Source organism: Giraffa tippelskirchi, chromosome 3 (genome assembly GCF_054371585.1).
Source record: "Giraffa tippelskirchi isolate mGirTip1 chromosome 3, T2T-mGirTip1v1.2.pri, whole genome shotgun sequence".
Taxonomy (NCBI): domain Eukaryota; kingdom Metazoa; phylum Chordata; class Mammalia; order Artiodactyla; family Giraffidae; genus Giraffa; species Giraffa tippelskirchi.
In genome coordinates this window covers 85,032,143-85,054,870 of record NC_137277.1, presented here as the reverse complement: position 1 = coordinate 85,054,870, position 22,728 = coordinate 85,032,143, and the positions used below count along the sequence as shown (strand labels likewise).

Here is a 22,728-nt window from a genome sequence, read left to right as displayed (position 1 = left end):
AGGCAGCTGTTCTCTTCATCTTTTTCTTCTGGGATTATACAGTCTCTCATCTTTTAGTCTTTCTGCTTCACATGTAGGTTCCAAATGCAACTTCCCAAGACATTCGTTTTCCAAACTCTTGGGAGAAAACATCTAGCTGGCTCAAATTTGACCAATCATCTAAACAGCTCGCCCCTGAAGGTGGCAAATAGTATTCACAAAATGGGACCTAAGTTGGGCAGATATCCTAAAAGCTATACCCTAACATGTCCTGTTATTTCACTGTTGCCTATTAATTGGAGGCGTAGACATTTTTTGGAGAAAGAATTTGTGCTTCATTCTTATTCCTTTCTTTCTGATGAGGCAGCCACTTCAGACACATTGTTCACTATCAATTTAGATTCTATAGCTCTCTTCAGATTTTGGCACTGAAAACTTCCCCTCATTCTCAAGATGAGAATCAGTGCATGAGCCATGTTTAAATGATGGACACCCCTTCACTACAGAAAAGTGAAATCTTCAGAGTTAAAGAACAGATGTGGGGATGCAGGGAGGAGACACCATTTATTCTCTGCTTACATTTTAACCCTCCCAACAATCCTATGAATGATACTATTGTTATCCCCTTTTTATGGGTGATGAAAATTAGGTGTTAAAGGCAAGAAACCTACCCAATATCACATCATCTAACATGCAGCTTAATATGGACTTAGGAGAGGCAATGTTGTTAAACAGCTGGAGAGTGGGGAGAGGCAAGCCAAAAGAAATGGAGGCCTCTTTTTCAGTATATCATGTGTCTTAAATTTATAATAAAATGGTATAAATGTTACATATCAGCCAATCATGCAGTTTTTTCTAAATTTCAACTCCAATTTTGATATGCATTTTTCAAAGGAAGTAAGTTATCTGAGTAGCTCAGAGGCTAAACCTTTATACTCTTTTATTTTCTTAATATTTATCAGTGTCACTTTATATAATCAGGAACTTTTTCAACTATTTTGTTAATCCTGACTGAGTTGTACATCTGCCCATCTTTCTTCTCTTCACCACTAAACTTATGAATAGCCTATGCTTGCTGTCTTCATAGCCTCTTTTCCTGTGTCATCTTTGACCCAAATTACTCTAAACTACTAACAGGTTATCAGTTGGCAATTCATCGCCGGGCCAAAATCTTTTCTCTTTTCATCTGACTGAACCTCTCAACTGCCTTTGTTGTCACCATCTTGACACTCAGTTTCTATGTCAGCCTCCTTGACAACTCCTCTTCCTCCACCAATTCCTTAAGTGTGGCCATTTTCCAAGGTTCAGGGCCCAGTTTAAAAAGATTGCCAATGTAGAGTTTACATTAACATTAGACTACAATGAATTAAATGCAGATTTTCTAAGAAGGCCTATGATCCCATAAACATTAGGAATCACTGGTAAAGATTAAACTCTGAACTCCTTCTCAATGTGACAGCCCCTCCTCCAATATATCCCCATGCCATCTCTCACAATTCCCCATCATCCAAAGCAAATCAAATTGAGCCATTTCCTCTGCCTGAACTTTTCAGACTTCTCCATGCAGAATTCTCCCTCTAGTTTCTAGAGCACTTTGTATCTGCCACTAGCACATATTCACAATATATGATTATATACAAATCTACCTGAATAAGACAAGGAGCCAAACCAGTATTATCTTGTCTCCCAACACTAACTAAAAAAGATGATTTTACTAAATATCAAATTTTGTTCCCAAGGTATCAACCAATTTCGTTTTGTGCTGATTATCAGACTACAAAAGACTGACTTCTTACTCACTCATGGCAAAAAGTTTTAAAAATACTATGTGGTGAAACAAATTGTTCTTAAACTGAAAACAATTCTTATCTACTTAACATAATTAAAACTGAAAACCAAATTGCCTGCTAGTAGGGTAGCATGACCAACACACACATTTTAAAACCAAATGTTAGTAATAATCTCACATTTCAAACAATACTGAGTGAAATTTTTAATAAGACAGAAGTTTTCAAGTAATAGGATCCTAACTACAATTAAGATACAGTGGGACACTTGTTCTACTTAAGATTCTAACTCAGGAGTGTTTATTAGAGCTACTTGAGGAGTTGTTAAAAATACAGTTGACCCTTGAACACGGGGGTTAATCCACATATACTTATAACTGGCCCTATGACTGATTTGTAAGGTGTGTGTGGACTCGACCAACGAGACTGTACTGTAATATTTACAACTGAAAAACAGCCATGTATAAGCAGACCTCTGCAGTTCAAAACCCACCGCCGTTCAATGGTCATGTGTATATACTCTTCAACTCCCGATATGTAAACTTAGGTCAGAGATGAAGTTAGGCCTGTGGATTGTTAAATACTCCCAGCATTTTCTGATGAATACTAAGAACTATTTTCTATGAAATATGTTTGACATGCCTTCACCTTAAATGTCTTTTTATTACTTAAAATGTTTTCACTATTCTGAAATAATTTAAGCATCTTCAATATTTTGCCCAAAGTTACTTACAGGGCACCTGACTTTTTGCAATTGAGGTACTTTTCTAAAGATTTATGTTCTTTTTTAAGTTAAGTGAATTACTTCTCAAAGTCATTAAGTATCAATCTACAGAAAATAAAATTTTCTCAATGATATTTTCTTTAAATTGAGGTACAGTGTATAGACACCTAGTCCACCAAATGAGTATGTTCTCATAAACTGGAATTATTTGTATGTAAATATACTGAGTATGTACTAACTATAGCCTTGACAAAAACAAAGCAATTGCTGAAAACACCTATTGAAGAGCAAACTTACACTAAAACATTACACCCATACATAATACTAATAGATTTAACTAGAAAAAAATTACGTTAGGGTAATTCTCCAAATATTAAGTTTCCAGAATGTATTAAACATTTTTTCTATTAAAAAAACAGAAATATTTAAAGTCACCTTGGCTGAGGTTGAATACTAACTTTCATTTCTTTGTTAGGCAAACATCCAAAATTTACTGCTATATTCCAGGCAGGCTCTCAAAAAAAATCTAAACATTTATTTAATAATTTTTAAGACTACTTACTTTCTTCATTGCATTCATGCTCTAAGAAGTGATAAAATCTGTTTGGAAACTCAGACTGAAAACTCTTTATAAACTTAGTGTAAATTTTCAGTGTTAAAAACAGCCCCAGAAACCAACACAACATTGTCAATTACCCTCCAATTAAAAAAAAAAAAGCTCTACCATCACTCTAAAAAAGTTTTTTAATCTCCTGATTTAATGGGTGTTTTTCTCAAGTGAGCAACCTTCTCACATAATCTTCATCACACACTCAACATAATGTTTTAAATTCTAAAAATTATTTAAGGGAGTTTAAAAATTCAAATTCTAACCATGTAACTTCAAAATAAACGAACATTCATTAATTTCCACTATTCCAAGTAATACTTCTTATTCCGCATCACAAGCTTAAGTCTCACATTTAGAAACTTTGTTTTTATGTGTATCTAGTGTTGTCCTAACCACTCAAAAATATTAGTATTACTGACAGTATCAGATTGGGCCTGGAAAACAGACAATGGAAATCTTTAACCCTACTCTATATATGTAGAAAGTAACTGAATATTTTATTTTAAAATATCTAAAATATTCACATTAATATCCTGTTTATTTTTCCTTCCCTCTTACCCTGCCTTTATGATTAAACATGTATAAATTTAAAAACAACCTTTTCAAATGACTTGTCATGGTTACCAAAGCTGTTGTATGTTATAATTTTTAAGAATCTTCATGTAAACTCAAATTTTTGATAAGTCAAAATATTCTGCATTGCTTTAATGGGGGAGACAAAACACAAGGTTTGCAAAATGGATTGTAAAATTTCTATGAATCAATGTGGGCTAAGAGTTAAAAGATTTTTTTCAGAAGTTCTATTTAAAATAAGCTCATTCTTAGATGAAAAAAAAAGTAATCTCCAGGAGCCTCTACTCTTCCCTTTTTAAGTAGATACATATGTTTACAATAATTTCAGTGTCTGAAATCAAGAATCTTCAAATAAAATGCTAAGAAAAATAAACCACACCAATTTTCTCACCCCATACCACTGCAATTATTTTAAATGCACAGTAATACAACAAACTCAAAAGAAAAAAAATAGTGTTTTATTAACTACCACACTGTTATAATACACTTTAAACGTACAATAAGGTAGCCTTTAAATTTGAGGTGGTCTTAAGAATAACAAATGAACAGAATTCCAAATTTTTGAAATAGGTGAACTGCTGCAGTTATAGGTATACATTTAAGAAAACTGTATAGCTCTTACAAGACCAGCAATGAAACTTTATTTTGTACATTTTTAATAATTGAAAATATAAACAATAATTAAAAAATAAAAAGAAAATACAGCATAATAAAAAACATACATTTCTCAATTAAATGTACTGGATACATATAAATTTTAAGGGAAAAAGCAAAAAAAGGGAAATGGTTTATATTTAAGTGCAGACTGACTACCTAGACCAAAAAAAAAAAAGACTTAAAAAAATATCATAAAACCTCTAGTTCTCTATGACTAATATCCATATGGTTGGAGTATCGTCACTATGGAAGTGATTTTGTTATGTTTGCATATGTTATACTTTATTGGTAATTTACATGATGGCTTTTAAGGCCCTGGCAGACATGTGGTTTTTGGAAACAAGATTGGATTAAAAAAAAAAAATCACTGCTAAGACGCAATAAACCTTATTTTTTTGGTCCTCCAATATTCAAGAGAAGGGATAATTCACTATAACATTTTCTTACCACCCAAATGCCTCAACCTATACATTTTAAACCTTTTTAAACATTGGTTATATTGCCCAACTTCATTATTGAAAGGATATTAACAAGACATTATTTTGGCAAATTAAATCTTAAACATGGCTTTTCAACAGGATTTAAAAGGTGACTATCCCTAGAGTTCCATGTTAAAATGTATTTTCAAAATCTTACAAGAGTAATGCTTAAAATATTGTACATAGTTAACCTAATTAAAATAATTAGCTTCAAAATGACAAATTGATAAGCTAAGTAAAGCCTACACTATGTAACATTTGCTTGGAAACTTGATTTGTCAGTTATGCATAATAAAAATTCCAGTCATCAAGAAAATTACAAAAATTTTTTTTATCATAACATGATTTCTTTCACCCACCAACTTTTTTATCTTACAATAGATAAATACCAACATGTTCTCATTTTTACACTAAACCACACAGGATTGGTGCATTTGGTTAGACTACCATTCGCATTGTTAAATTCAATTTTCTCTTTATATAACTTGGTAAAATTTCATTTCTTCTAGATTCCAAAAGTACCTACAAAACCCATGCAATTTTACCATTTTTAATATACTATGGAATATCATACAAAGTAAGGCATTTCAGTGTCATGTATAACCAAGTTACTGTCAATCCAAAAATTTTTGCACATCAATAAAAAGATATCTAAGAACTTAGGAACAATATTCTTCTCACTACTGTATAAAAATAACCACAATGAATAAGTATTTGTGTAATATTTACTCCATTGTCTCATTTCCAGAAACTGTGACAAGCTGCAAAGGTATTTCAGTGTTGGTAAGGATATCTTGATTGCTGGTGGTGGAAGTATTAACAGTTCCTATCCCTGAAACAGAACCTTGTTGAATATTTGCAAGGATAAGTGTTGTTCCTCCTGCAGTAATCAAAGTATCATCTCGTGCAGCTTCCACAGATGCCAGCACTGTACTGCTAGAGTGGATACCTTTTTTATTCTGATGTGTTTTAATATGTTTGGCAAGGTGATCACTTCTCATAAAGCGTTTTGAACATTCTGGACAAACAAATTTCTTCTCACCTGTTAAAGAAATTGAGTTACTTAGTTTTTTAAATTCAACATTAATAGACTCATTCTCTGAGAAAGAAAATAAGCCAAGACTGACAGTTTTCGGGACAGGGAGCAGAATTCAATTAGAATTGCATTCGTTTCATGAGCTGTCCCTGCAATACTACTTCTTCAAAATAAATTTATCATCTTTATTTTTGGATGAAAAGCAATCTTCAAATTTATTAAACTATACACTGGTATCAGATAAGAATCTAGTACCTCAACTATGCTAACAGTTTGTTTTGAAACATCTGTTACAAGATAACAGCTTAAAAATGACGACCTGTAACATACTTCTTTAAAGAAAACTACAGTTTTAAGCTATACTTCAGATATTATTAATATGTCAGATCCTGATATTTAACCTTCCAACTCATAAACGCAAATTCAAGTAACTACACAAAGTACTTCAAGATTAAAGCCAAAACACAACCTTGAAGTCGAATAAAGACTGGGTAGTACCAAGAATAATGGAGATGGTTATCTGATCTGATTTCAGTTGGAATAATCAAAAGCAAGCTTAATACATCATGATGTTAAAGTTAATAAGACTCTGATGCCTAAATTTATTTTTCAGCATGAATAAAAAATATTTTTAAAGTATTTAAAAACTACATTTTTTGAACACAAAAGACAGACAAAACTTCTATTATGCTGAAGACCCACTATGTGGGAGGATTACTAGAAGGTAAAGCAAAAGGCCAAACTAAAAGGAACACAGAGAACTCACACAATAAACAAATCCAATACTTTCTTATTTTCTTCAAAATTTCTTACCTATCTCATTTTAGCACCTTTCCTCTCAGCAGGTCCTCATCAGACCTCATGCCTGAACTACTACAGTGACATGCTAGGCTTTCCCTTTCCAATCCAACAAATCAATGCCAGAAGAATCTTCCTTAAATACCAAATTTTATTAGAGTACAAAATTTACCATTGTACTAAGTGGTACGGGGATGTAAGAGTAATTTGTAGATAATAAATACTTTAAGGTCTCCACTACTTAACTTCTAAGGACTCTCTAACGTGACTCAATCCTACATAAAAGAAATGTATTAACAGAATCTCATCTTCAATCATGACAAATGGAGCACTCACTTCTATTTGCATACTATTCTATTCTTCTGGGAAGGTTATTTCCCAAAGTTTCTCTTGAAACATTGGTTCTGGGAGATGCTCAATGACAAAACGGCACAATGAGAGGCTGCCACTACCTCCCCTACCTGAAGATGTATAACATACTACTAAAGGTGCTCCTTGGAGGTACTTGTATAGTAAACCTCTTTAACAGTGTTTCCCTACACTTTGATCATAGACCTTTCTTCCCTTCTACACTGTATCTTTTCATATCCTGCTGATCAAATTCCACTGAGGAAAATTCTAGTATAGGCCAATATTAAGGTCTTAATGCCCAACAATGCCTTACTAGCCCAATGATAATGATCTCTGCCTCCGGGCACTTTATCTACTTTCTTATATTGTCAGTTGCAGTTTCAAACAGGTTAAGTTTACCTGTCTATCTACCTGACGAGACAGAAATTAAAACAAGTAGAGCATATAATGCACTGCTACATATTTCATGGGCTACTTTGTACATATTTAGATCTAAGAGATTTGAAAGTTTTACCATAATTCTTGCTTCTAAGCTCTCTAGGCTTTGTAAATACATTATATATTTATCAATTCTTCAAATGTTGAGCATAGACTGATGATCATCTTGATCATTATATAGTAGTAAGAGAAAACTATCTGTGTACGTTATATTAAGTTAGAATTCAATTTCGGTCATTTCTTGGTCCATTTCATGTAACGACCATACAAACACTATGTAAACACAATTAAATAAAAATCCTGACATCAAAGATGCTGTGGTTATTACCCCTCAAAGAAATAGTTTTCTGCTTATTTCACATATATTAAAACACGAGATTATAAGAGGAAAAGGAATTATTATTACAGTGTTAAGGAGGAAGAAAATAATGATCAAGAGTAAAAGCATACAACTAATTTAGAATATTGACGTAATTAACAATGATAAGATAAATGTGACTTAAGACATTGAATAAAATGAAAACAAAACAAAAAACTAACTGAAAAAGAAAACAACACTAACCAAAGTCTGCATAAGATAAAACACTATTTTATAAGATAAGCCATACTGGCTTGTTTAGAATTAAGTGTTTTTAAATTGATATTGCTGAAGATAGAAATGTGATGTAAACAATCATATTTTAAAAGATTCAGTTCAGTAAGCTATGCTTTAAAAAAGAATTCAAGGTAGTATGCAGCCCTATAACTAATTTTTGTCTGTTAAAAGTAAAGATTAGTAACCTGTATGTGTTCTTCTGTGCCTCTGTAATTCATCACTTCGAGTAAATCTTTTACCACAGAACATCCAGTTACAAATAAATGGGCGCTCCCCAGAATGCCAACGAAGATGAGCTCTCAGATGTGAGGTCTTCCCATAGACTTTACCACATCCTGGTATATGACAAATGTGTTGCTTCTTTTTCCCAAGATTGGTACCTCTAAAAAACACACACAGAATAATATATACTTATATGAAAATATTCAAACGGACAATACCACTCATCATATTCAACATGCTGAATTTCAAATAGAAGACATTATCACCATGCAATCAGAAACCAAAACCATTTAAAATCAATTTAAGTAAGAATTTTGAAGTTTTACATGTTCTTTTACTCCACAACTAATGTGAATGCTGTCCAAAAGTAAATATGTTCAAGAAATACATAATTTAAAAGGACATTTCATACATAAAGAGTATAATAAAGCTATTTATTATCTTGTCAGAACCATTCACAAATTCTATGCATAGACCCAATTCAATTAAATTAGTTGAACAGGAAAACTAAATGGTCTATTCAAAGTCACAATGTCAGCTAATTTAAAAAGTAAATAAATCAACAACAGATGCATTAACTCATCACAGGTACAATTAATTAGGTGCCTTAATCAGGCTTTAAATTAATGATATATGCATTATTTATTCACATATTTGTATGGCCACACCCTGAATATACACTGACTTACAGAAAACCAGAGGAAAAAAATCTAGACAAAGCTGTCATCTTAGATCCCTAGAATTGTATGAAATAAAAATTACCTTTACAGTAAAAATTTCCTTACTAATAACCATGCAGATACCCCAAATTATAAATCAGAGACATACATAAAATGCAGTTTCTCCACACTGCAAAGTTTTACATCTGTTACATTTCAGTACTTGATACCAAGAACAAGGCTCAGAAGATATGTGCTAAGATGGGTGAACACAGATATCTTAGCCTAAGCAAGAAGGAAACTTTTTTGATTCCAGAAATGATACTCAAATTGTATTCAACACTACAGAAAATGTTATTACTTAACCTCGACAACAACAAAAGGCTAGTTACTGAATAAAGACAAATAAATGAGTTTATACCAAAAAAAATGACATTTTAGACTCATCAATTGTCAAAATTTTATTATATAAACTTCGCAGTTTCTCTGAGATTAAAAAAGATACATTTAAAACCCCCACCCAACTTCCCCTCCTCCCACAATCTCAGTCTAGGTATATAGCCTGTAAACCGTCCATAAGCCTGCAAATCCTCCTGTATATACCTATTGTTTCTCAAATTTTACTGGAAAAATGCATATTTCCCCACATTTATATTTTAATGTACTCACACTCAGTAGCATGTGAAATTGCCATAGGACAAACAGTGCTAAACGGTGCAGTGCTGGCTGTTAGGTGCCATAGGTGTTCTGAACAGGGAGACATCAATGTGGGCTCCAGTAGTTAGAGAAGGCTTCGTGGAGAAGGTGGGTAGGATTTAGATAGAAAGGAGGGAAGGCATTCCAGGCAGAGGAATAGCATAAGTAAAGACAAGGAGGAGTCATGCTGTTGTCTCAAGGGCAAGGATGTCATAATCTAACACAATTCTAGTTTCAGCTCCAGTCCACCCCCAATTTCTACAACTCTCTTTGAAGAGCTGAGTTGAGTGAAATAGGTTTTGCTGGCTCACCTGCAATGCCAAAGTCTTAACCAAAGGCAACAGCACTTCCATTTAGTTTAGCTCTTTTAAATTTGTTTTACTTTTGAATGGCCCTAAGAAAAAGAGCAATGTCTGTGGCTATTGGTGTACAAACCAATTTTACATATTGTGTTCACCATAGCAATTTCACAGAGAACCCAATTCAGTTGATTCTACACTCAAAACTTCCGGCCTCTCTTCTAAGCCTACCACTCAGGTGAATCAATGTCTTTTATAAATTCAAAAGTGCAATTGTACTAACTTTGCAAAATTTAGCCTGAGAGCAGGAACAAAGCACAAGACTAAAATAAATTATTAACAAATGAGTTCTCAAAGAACCAATATTCCAGGGAAAGATATTTTTTCATCAGTTGAATTATAAGGAAACAAGACATAATATTGTCTGAAAATGAGACAGGCATATAAGAAAGAAAACAATGAAGACAGGGCACACAAAAATATGCAACATAAGGGAAAAGCTCAACACCCATGTTCAAGTTCTATTTAGAGAAAAACTGTACTCAAGGTAAGATATAGATATGCCAGATATGGACTTATGGCATGTGATATGAAGAAAGAGAACTTAAGTGAATTTCTTAATGACCTTTAAGTAATAAAAGATTACCATAAGTTTTCTTCTTGATTTATATATTTACACCACTATACCTATTACATGACCTAAAAAAACTAACAATTTTAAGTTCATATTCTTGACTTCTTAAACTTGCTCCCAAAATTTTAATAATGCAAAGACAGAATGATACAATGAAGCAAGCTAAATTCTGAGTGGAAGGATTAAGAAAAGTATACTGAGTCTTTTGCGTGAGACAGGAGAAACAAAACACAAACTGAAATGCTCACAGGGAAAATAACAGATTTTACAAAATAATTTATTTTTCAAAAAATGGGTTGAGGTCTAATTCACACAAAACCTATGTAACAATAATGTCCTTAGAATTTATCTTACTATCGTCTCCTCTACCAGAGTATCAAGTTTCTGAAGGCTGGTTCTGCTTAATAAATATTGGCTAAATGCCCAAATGAATATAATTTTTAAATATTTAATTATATTTTACACCTTGCTCAAAAAGATAAAATAAAATTTAGTTCTTTAAAGATGCCACTTTACACAAACTATTATATTCTTTTAAAGAATATTGCTGAAAGAAAAAGGCCAATATTCTAAAATGCTTAAAATGCCATCTGTCTCACCTTTGTGGAATGGGATTTACTATACGTTATGCTTCCATTAACTGCATGTAGCAACTGCCAGTGATATGATTGTGCCTATCATGAATATATTAGCTGAATTTTGTGCAAATGAGCTCTAAGAAACAATATAGTTTTTTCCATAAGAACTTCAATTTTAACTGGTCAGAATAAATTATTTTAAAATGAACTCACAGAAGTTCTAGAAAAACGAGTATTTTTATAATCCTCAGTTTGAGGACTTAACAGCGTGATAACAATGCATCTCAAGTAAAAATTTTGTGCTTAAAAGTTTGCAAACTGTGAGAATTCTCCTTACTTGTATAAACAATCATGTTTTGCAAACCACTGAAAAAGTTGAAAGGCAACATAAAACTGGAAAAAAAATCTGCACATATGACACAGACAAATTAACATATTCACAGAAGACAAATAATTTACAAAATTTTTAAATGGTAAAATAACAACAAAAAATGTTCAACCTCACAAAGTAACAAAAATATACTACTAAGTAAAACAATAGTGAGGCATTACTTTTCATCTCTCAGACATTAAAGGTTTTAAAAAATGATAAAATTCATTGTTGGCAAGGGTGTAGACAAACAGACACTCTCATACACCACCGATGGAATATAAATTGATGCAACTTTCTAGTCAACATTTCCCTTTGATCCAACAATTCCACCACTGCCAACTTATACTGATGAAATAATCAGACAAATGTACAAGACATATGTGTAAGAATTAACTGACAATAAACTCCCCAAAAGTTTTTAAATTCTTATACATCCACACACTAGGAATACTATAGTCATAAAAAATTGATGCAAGCTTTTTGTAGACTTGGAAGTGTGATCACAAAAATTTTCAAAATAAGAAGAACAGACATGTAAAACAGAGAAGGTGATTCTACTTTAAAATATATTTAAAGTCTGGAAAGATAAATACAAAAATGTTACAATAGTCATCTTGAAGTAGGGTAAAAATTTGGTATTATTTTAATCCTCTTCTATATTTATGAATTTTTTGAGCATGTTTTAGTTTAATAAATGTAAATTTGAAACTTTCAATTTAAAGAAAAAGAATAAGCAAAACACAGGCAAAGCCATGACCCTTAGATTTGACTTTCATGAACAACTGATTTTGAAAGTTCCTCTAAAAATGAGAGTAAACTTCAGATAAGTTGTCTAACCAAATTCCACACTAATTTATTTAAGTTAACCAAAACATTTCAAAGAATAGATAAAACAAGTGAATAATTACCATTAGTAAATACAAATGCCTAAGGATCAGATGCAGAAGCAAATTTACTCAGGAGGCAGTATGGTGGTTAAGATAGGTCCTAGAGTAAGAAACTGGGTCCAAATCCCAGTTGTACACGCTCCTAAAAACCACTCATCCTCTCCATGCCTCACATATAAGACTATCTAGAACATAGTAAGCGCTCAGTATCAACAATTAGTCATTATTATTAATGTGAATGGGCTGGCCAGTGTACAAATCAACTTTTCAAAGGCAGGTAGGCTCTATTAGATCAAGTTCATTAACTGTATTAAAAGATTCTCCCCACCCCCGGTCTATTTAAATAGCTCATTTCTGAGAGAGGTATATTAAGATATTTCACTATGACTGGAGGATTTGGTTACTTATCAGTTTTTTCTCTATATACTTCAAAGTTGTGGGGGAAAGGTACAATGGCTAGTAAATCTTCTTGGTGAAAACTTCATGTTATTAAGAAATATATCTCTATCTATCCACTTGATTAGGTGAAAATATCAAATAGATATCAAATGATAGCATGTCAGCTATCCATATTTCCTTTTTGTTAACATTTGCCTAATCTCTTTCATTCCTTTATTTTCAATATTTCTGTGCCACTTTAAGATGTTCTTTATAATCAATATAAGGCTGGAGTTTGTTTTTTAAGGATGATCAGAGACTCAATCTCTTAATTATTACGCTTAATCCATACACACTTAATACAATTACTGATAGGTTTTGAGTTTATTTGTCATTTTTTCCTTAATGTTTATTTTTAAAAACACTGAACAGAAATATTACAGTTTCACTTTTTAAAAAATTCCACCATTAATGCTTATTAGTCATTTCTGTTGAAAATAGAAAATACACTTTATCACCAATTTCTAAACTTATTATTATATTATATAACAGTTATTCTCAAGAAGCAACTTTTTAATCAGTATTTAGGCAAATCTCATTATTGCTGGTTTGCAAATTATCTGATATGGGCCTGTTAAATGGCATCTTATTATACTTCTTTTTAAGGTAAACTAATTTTAGTTTTTTAAAAAAGGCATTCAGAACTAAAAATGTGATTTCACATATTTTGTTCACTAACTTTTTCTGCCACACTCATACAGACAAACACACAAGATGATCATGTAGTGAATAATTTCCCTTAATTAGGTGACATGGCATGCAGCATTTCAAAAATTAGGATGATGATATCAGCAGCCTAAAAAAAAAGTATGTTGCATGTGTGCATACCTCCCACCACCTTCTTTACAGTTGGGACAGGTGCAAGCTACCCTTCGAAGTCTTTTTCCTTCTTGATGTTGTTGGTCCCCTTCTTCATCTACCACCTGTACTCTTAAGTGTGTTAGATCATTGGTATTCAATGTAGAATCACCACTGAGCTGCCACTCTTCAGGATCAGGTTCTTCTTCCTTGATCCTAATATCTAAAGAAAAAAACAAATACAGATGAGAAGCAGCCCACTGGCCCAAAAAGATAGCAAGAGATCTGAGCCTCTCTAAGATAAAATGAGTCAATACTATGTATACATAAAAAAAATCATTTGCTGGTGGAGCATAATCATTGCTCCCTGTTGTGGATTATTCTTTTAAAACAATCTGTTTTATTCTAAATATCAAAGATTAAGCCAAAAAGAGAGCATGAGAACTTGTTTTTTTTAAAATTTGGTAAGAAAGCCAATTTTTTTTTGAGCAAGCTAAGTCATAAAACAATCTGAAACTTAATTATAACTGTTCAATTAGTCAATATATCTAATGGCCAACTCAGACTGGAACAAATTCTAATGCCTTAAACCTCTCTTGTACAGTCTGTATCAATTATACCCATTTGTAGAAACTATGGGAATGCAAAATGTAGGTATTATGGGAACGCAATTATGCCTACCTGTAGATACTATGAAATTATTGCTCATAAACCTAACCTTTAAAGTCAATCCTTGCTAAAATATCCATAACGGCCACAACCACAGTATCACTGTGGAAGGAGGTACCTATGTATGAGCGAGTTTTTATTTTCAAGGAATTTTATTATAAACCAGACTGAGAAACAAAATGAGCATGTAATGGTGAAGAGTGGATATGGCAGGAAGCGACATCATTTTCTCAGCATAGCCAAACATGTTTCTTTATATCAATAATGATATGACATCATTTTCTAAGTGAGCTAAGAGGTTTTTTCAATTCAGAAAAAACAAATTCTTTTAAAAAACAATACATGATTTAGAATACTGAATAGAATCATCTTGGTTAAAACATAAATTTCTGCCCATTTTTATTTTGATTTATGTAAAGTAAAAATCTTAGAAAATTATTTTAGATCTATATTAGTCATTAATAATTAGAGCCAAAAGTAGCATGAAGAATAAAATATGCTTTATCTAATATCTCCTGAATTTATACTAATGAAAACTAGAATGTACAACCAAGAAAAATGCCTCAAATAGTTTAAATTTATCAGAATAACTACAACTAAAAATCAAGGAGGGAAACGGGAAGAGAGAGCACTCTGGCCTGGGCAACAGGGTAGATGGTAGTGCCGTTCACTGCAACAGTAAACACTAGAAAAGGTTCAGGTGGAGGTAAAGAAGGGCAGTTAATGAGTTCAGTGTTGTTGGTCATGGAGTCTGAACTGTTTGTCAGACAAACCAGTAAAAAAAAAAAAAAAAAGTTGGACCTGCACAGATGGAGTCCATCCAAAGAAATAGGTTAGAAAATTCAAGAACAGAATTAGCCTGTGAAGAATGCAGGTATTTAAAGAACAGATAGAAGAGGAGGAACCTGTGAAAGAAAAAAGTACCCAGGAAAATGTGCTGTATTAAAAGAAAGGAAAGATGGCAAAAACTATTACAATATTGTAAAGTAATTAGCCCCCAACTAAAATAAATAAATTTATAAAAAAAATAAAAATAAAAAAAATAAAAGAAAGGAAAGAGAGGAAGTAGTCAACATCGATACTGTAGAAAAATCAAGACATCAAGACAAAAACTAAGACATGGGCAAGAAGCAAAAAAGTGTTTAATAACAAGTACAGATAAGTTTTTCAAAATATCTGGCTTGAATGGAAGACAGAAACATGACAGTACAGGCTGAAGGGGACCAAAGAAAAGAGTCTGGGGAGGGAGTGTTTTGTTCAGTTTGTGAAGACAGGAAAGACTTGAACATGCGTAAATGTTTATGAGAAAGATCCATTACAGAAGTCTCTAAGAAGTCAGGAGGGGCGGATGATCCATAGCACTTACAGGTTTAACTGAGGGAGCACAGCCACATCTTTTTCTATTACATGAGAGAAGAAAAGATATAAGCGCATTCTTTCATTCATTCAATAAATAATTAGCTACTATGTGCCATGAACTGTGTTAGACCTCAGAGGAAGAGAGAATTTGATGGCTGGAAGTTAAGGGGAAACTGGTTTCTATTTCCCCAGTGAAAAGATGAAGAATTAGATATGTATAAAATTCATCCAAACACACAACATAAATGAGTACTGATCGCTCTATAATCAGGTGTCCACCTGAGTCATTATGACAAACATTTAAATATTTGCACAAATACTTCACAGTATTAGCTTTTTTACAAGTTAATTAAAAGTCTCAGCATACAAATAGCACATATCCCATATTGGATAAATTTTAAGTCCATAAAATGAGGAATTTTTAATATTTTTAATTGGATGATAACTGCTTTACAATATTGTGTGGGTTTCTGCCATACATCAACATGAATCAGCTAAAGGTACACATATGCTCCCTCCATCCCACCCATACGGTAGTGTATATGTTTCCATGCTTCTCTCTCAATTCGTCCCACCCTCTCCTTCCCCCACTGTGTCCACAAGTCTGTTCTCTGTCTGTGCCTCCATTGCTGCCCTGCAAAGAGGTTCATCAGTACCATCTTTCTAGATTTCATATATATGTCAATATATAGGATTTGTTTTTCTCTCTCAGATGGCTTTAAAGCTACTCATTTTACATTATTTGTGACAAGATAGCAAGGAAAAAGGAGGACAGAATGCTAAATATAGATAAAGGAGCCTAGAGAGACAGAAGAAAGATTTAAAGAAAACACACAGAACAAATAAAGCAACTGATGAGATAGGGCAAGAATGAAATACAACCTGACTGAGGGGATAACGATACTAAAAGGGCATTCCTACTCCTATTGCTAATTCTCTTAATGGAATCTATAAATAATTTTAACAGGGCTGAGCAACTAACACTAACCTTTACTTATCCTTCAAGATTAGTTCAAATGCCATCTCCTTTATACATGCTTATGTTAGAATTCTATTTACTTGTTCATACATCCCTTTAGATAATGCTTCACTCAGAAGTGCTCAGAAAATACAATATGACTAAATAAACAAACCCTTCCTTAAGGAGGAATTTCCAGTATAGCTAATAATCTACCTGGAAAGACTGTCCCTGGCTTTGCTATGCTCCTTCTATCTATAAATAACACATATAGAGAAGATTTTAAAATTTTCATTTTATCCCAAATGGATACTTAATTTTCTAGCATCACTTAGTGAAAAAAAAGAAAAGTCAGTTCATATGTGCTCACTAAAGACAACAGATTAAACTGCCCAACAGGTGTTATACCCGATTTTTTCATTTTACTTGATCATACACACACTGGGATATGTTAGAATATTAACCATAAATTTACCTAATTCTAAATAATCCCTTTGCCAACCTGCATTATCAATTTAAGACAGACAAACCTTCAAACTAAATTTTCAGTACTAGGCAGTCAAGTGTGTATCTTCCTCAATATCCTAGTGTAAATAATAGGAAAATATTTTTTACCATGCTGTTATTAGAACCCCACATGGTATCCAGTTACTCTTAGAAATCTACTGTTTATAAAGCTCAGGAGAAGGGTAAGTAATACCCATCAAAATGGGCCACAGAAGTATGAAAAGGTATTCAATATTATTAGACACCAGAAGAATTTAAATCACAGTGAAACACCTACACATCCATCAAGATGGATAAAACTTTTTAAAACAGAGCAGGCCAACTGTTAGCAAAGTAGTACAGCAACTGAAACTCTCACACTGCAGGTGGGTGTGTAAATCCATATGACGACTTTGGAAATCTTTTGACCATATCTCTTAGAGCTGAACCTACGTATACCCTATAATCCATGTAATTTCACTCCAACAGAAATGTACATACAAATGGCACTAAAAGTATACAAATTCACCCTAAACTGGAAGTAACTCATACATGTTAGTGCTGGAATAGGGAAAAAAAAAAAATCATGATATATTCATTCATACAGTGAATATGTAAAAACAATGAAAATGAACTTATATGCAACAGGAACATCACCAACATGTAATTTTAAACAGAAGAAGACAAACACACACACTCTCTTACATATAATGCCTATATCTATAGACAGATATACCATTTACATAAAGCTCACAAAGCTCAAAGCAACAGGAAATACTACTACACAGTGACTGCCTACCTTTATTGACAAATAATGACTGGGTACAGGGAGACTGCTGAATTGCTGGCAATATCTTATTTCTTGATCCAAGTGGTAATTTCTCCTATGTATTCATTTTATAAAAATTCATCAAGTTATACACATATGATCTGTACATTTTTCTGAATGTATACTATACTTTGAAAGATTCTAAATACAAAAATTTAAAGTAAACTACGGGAGATTACTTAGGGAGTCTTAAAGACAGTCAATCAATGTTTGTTGTGGTTTCATCTCTAGTTCCTATATAACCAATGACCCCCTTCTCCCACCACTGGAATTTATAAACAAAAAAACCTTAAGATGACTGTGCTCCAAAAATTAAGTCCTTAATTTGAAGTTTAGAATATAATGTTATTCACTCCACAAATATGTGAGTGATTACACTATGCCAGTAACTGTTCTAGCTTTCAAGGATAAAAGTTAACAAGAGTTAGGCTCATACCTCTATCAAGTTTACTTTTTAGTGAGAGACAACAGGACAAATAAACGAGTTAATATGGCTGACTCTTGAATAATGCAGGGGTGTAACTTATTGTCCCTCTATACACATCTGAGGATTCAACGAACTTCAGATCGTGTAGTACTGTTGTATTTACTACTGAAAATAACTGTGTGTAAATGGATTTGAGCAGTCCAAACCCATGTTCAAGGATCAAATATATGTAGTACTTTGTGTGGTGGTGAATTGTTATGGTAAAAAAGTAGAGTAGGGACAGACAAAAAGCCAAAGGAGTGAAGTACTTGTTTTAAATAGAGTGGCCAGAAAAAGCTCTGCTAATACAATAACATCTGACCCCGAAGGAGGACAAAGAGCAAGAAGGTGGGGCAAGTATTCCAGGTAAAAGGAAGAGCAAGTTGGATGTATGCTTGTTGTTGCGTTCAGAGAAATACAAGGAGGCCTATGTGGCTAGAATGAAATGAATATGAAGGAAGAGTAGTAAGTGATAACACAACAGAGATAAATGTGGGATACAATTATATATGATGTTATACATTGTGTATTACCTCGTAGGTCACTAAAAGCTTACATTTTATTCAGTGAGTAAAGCCATTCAGAGTAGAGGGGTGATATAGTGGCCTAAAACTAGTGAATGAGGAAGTAGTAACGAATGGTTAGAGTCAGGAAATACCTTGTATGTAGAGTCAAAGATATTTGTGAACAGATTTGATAACAATTTTATGTGAGGTGTGAGAACAAGGAGTTAAATACAACTCCACGGTTTTAGCCCTGTGCAACTAGAAAGATGGGGTTGCCATTAACTAAAATAGAACAGAGCAGAGGTAGAAAAAGGGCTTCCCAGGTGGCACTAGTGGTAAAGAACCTGCTTGCCCATGCAGGAGACATACAAGATGTGGGTTCGATCCCTGGGTTGGGAAGATCCCTTGGAGGAGGGCATGGAAACCCACTCACACCAGTATTCTTGTCTAAAGAATCCCCATGAACAGAGGAGCCTGGCAGGCTACAGTCCACAGGGTCCCAAAGAGTCAGACATGACTGAAGCAACTAAACAGCAGCAGCAGAGGTAGAAAAACTATGGAAAAGAGGTGCCACTCAGGGGTCCATTTTTGGATATGAAAGTTTTGAGGTACCTATGAAATATTCAAATGATCATGTTGATTAGGCAGCTAACAGATCTGGAGTTGAAACAGAACTATGGTCCACAGATAACAATCAACATAAATAGCTGGCTACTTAGAGCCACCTGGAATGGAGTGTATACAGTTAAGAAACCACGGGGCACTTTAAAGTGAACAGAGAAGATTAAAAAAAAAGAACAGTGAGATAGGAGGAAACTGGTGTCCAAAAGCCATGTGAAGAAATCTTTTCAAGAACAACATAATCATAAGTTCTCAAGAACATTTGTGTATACAATTAAGAACTTTATAAACTTAACAGCACTGGTTTTTTATTGTGCCTATTAATATTTTCTACCTCAAAATGCTTAAATTTCCTCTTCATCTGGCCTGATATATGACAGACTACTATCAGTTTATAGTTTCAACTATAGCTGTCCCATAGATATAGGTGTTTTCAAAGTCTACCCAAATAAAACAAGTTTGTACAAGAAATATATAAATGAAAAAAAAAAAAAATTCCAGGGTGTCCCCAGTGGTCCAGTGGTTAACAATCCATCTTGCAATGCAAGGGACACTGGTTCCATCTCTAGCCTGGGAAGATCCCACACAAGAGACAAGTAACCCCGTGCGCCACCAACTACTGAGCCTGAGCTCTGGAGCCCACAAGCCGCAACGACTGAAGCCCACACACTCTAGGGCCCATGCTCCGCGAGAAAAGCTACCACGAAGAACACTGAAAATAAGAGTAGCCCCCACTCTCTACATCAAACTAGAGAAAGCCCACAAGCAGCAATGAGGACCAACTGCAGCCAGAAATAAACACATTGAAAAAAAATTTTTTTCCAATTTCCTGCACACCTCAGTAAGAGCTGAAGGAAAAGAAAAAGAAACAAGGACATCAAACGATGAAAAAAAAAAATACACACACACACAGAGTATGGTTACAAAGATAGGACCAATTTTCTTGTATAGTCAATGAACAAACACAAAATTATAGCAAGATATATTTTAACATGTCATTAGTACGCTTTTAAATAAAGAAACATGAGAAAACAGAGGCTGTATAATCAATATTAGTTAAGCATTAATAACTCAGGGCATGTCTAGATTTCTACTAAAAATATTACCAGAAGAAATACTAAATGCTTCTTCTGAAGACTATTTGCTAATTATTTGTCAATAGAGCGAACAGAATATTTACAATAAGTTCTTTGCTGGTTTATCAAGTCTGAAACATGCATATTTAATTTAAGTAAGACTAGATAAATATGAATTACAGTACTGTTGATAAAATGAGACATTCTCCTTTATCAATAGGATATCATTAGGACTTTGTTGTTCTTATCAAAGGCTTTCATGTTCTCTGCCTTCAATTTTTAAAGTACTGATGAAATTACTTCATTTGAGCCTAAAAATTTATTTATGTTTTCTCTTTAATCAGTTTCACCTGCTATAAAAACCACCTAAACAGAATTACAGGATAATCCTATTAGATCTCATATTATTTAACTAGATTTTCACATTCATAATTATTTAAATTCCTATGAACATTTCAGGGCTACCATGTCTTTTTCTAGTTTTTCTTTCAAGGGGATAGTTCTGAACTATAGACATGGATTCCTGAAAATATATCTTCTCTAATCTGATCAAAAGAATTAACACTTTAGGAGAAAGTTTTAAAACCAAATTTTATTTCTTTACCAAATATGAACTATATATATATGTGTGTGTGTGTATGTGTATATATATGTATATATATATATATATGAAATCTCTGCTTTAACATGAAACAATCTCTTTCCCATAAACCCTATATTTTTAGATCTGGATCATTACTCTTCTATGACTGCTCCCTTCCCCTCAAATTAAATCTTTAACTTCATCTCTATTAATCTTTTTCAAATCCAACCCTCTTCTTTTTTTTATAGTCTTTTCCCAAATTATTTTCAAAGCTTTTCTACCCAACTAAAGATTATACATTAATAAAATTATTCTTCTTAGTAAATCTAAGCAAAAGCTTTTATAAGATAGACACTTATAGATATAACCAGAAATGACTGATTTCCTAATATGCCTTATAGAAGACCTCACATTATAGACATACCACAAATATATGAGAAGAAAAACTATGACCTGCAATTAATACAAACAGTGAAATATTTACTTTATTTAATCCGCAGTACTAAATATATGTTACTGTTAAAGAAACAGCATTCTACTCTACCAGATGATAAAATGTATTGTTGAACACTATTACAAGTACTTAATATACATTAACTTACTTCATACTCCCAACTACCCTAAGGTTTTAGCAGTACTTTTTCCCTCCTATCTATGAGAAAACAAAGAGGTTAACTAGTTTGTCTTAAGTCACACAGCTGAAAATTGGTGGAGCCGGGACAAAAGACAAAGAATTATGCAAAACCACATTGCAGGAACTTCCCTACGAGTCCACTGTTGAAGAACCCACCCACCAATGCAGGGGACACGAGTTCGATCCCTGGTCCAGGAAGATTCCACTCATGGAGGGGCAACTGAACCCTTGCACAACTCCTGAAGCCGGTGATCTCCAAGAAAAGCCCCTGCACTGAAAAAGCTGTGCACCACCAGGAGACCCCACTCGCCGCAACTAGAGAAAACGTGCGCACAGCAATGAAGAGGCAGCACAGCCAAAAATAAATTTAAGAAAAACATACTGCAAGTATTGCTAAAAATCAGTTCCCTCCCAGGGCGAATGTCCAGGAATAGTAGTCTAGCCTCTTTACATACGAATATGTAGTTTTAATTTAGCTTGTTCAAATTAAATTAGTGACTTAAAAAAATCTGATGATCAAGAAAATGTTGTATATACATACAATGAAATATTGTGCAGCCTTAAGAAAGGAAATCTTGTCATGTGCTACAACATGGATGAATCTTGAGAACATTATACTAAGTGACACAAGCCAGTCACCAAAGGATTAATTTTGTATGAGTCTACTAATATGAAGTATCAGAAGTACACAAAATCTCAGAAACAGAATACAGAACGCTGGTTGCCAAAGGCTAGAATTACAGTCCATGGCAGGTTACAGTCCATGTGGTCGCAAAAGAGTCAGATACGAATGAGCGACTAAACAGCAAAGGCTAGATAAAGACAGGGAATGGGTACTGTTTCAGTTTCACAAGGTGGAAAGTTCCACAGCCTGTTGTACACTAGTGTGAATATATTTAACACTACTGAACTATACACTTAAAACAGTGA

General features: G+C 33.4%; 1 protein-coding gene across 3 annotated transcripts in view; it reads right to left on the bottom strand.

The window, feature by feature from the left end:
- Positions 1–4,109: 4,109 nt before the first annotated feature.
- Positions 4,110–22,728, bottom strand: part of SP3 (Sp3 transcription factor) — a 57,687-nt gene continuing 39,068 nt past the window's right edge. For all 3 annotated transcript variants that reach the window (XM_081584624.1, XM_081584626.1, XM_081584625.1), the window contains 3 exons: positions 13,642–13,834; positions 8,213–8,409; positions 4,110–5,851 (listed from right to left, as the gene is read on the bottom strand). In XM_081584624.1, the coding sequence (XP_081440750.1) occupies positions 5,535–5,851; positions 8,213–8,409; positions 13,642–13,834 (707 nt within the window). In that variant the 3' untranslated portion in view covers positions 4,110–5,534. The remainder of the gene's footprint in view (positions 5,852–8,212; positions 8,410–13,641; positions 13,835–22,728) is intronic.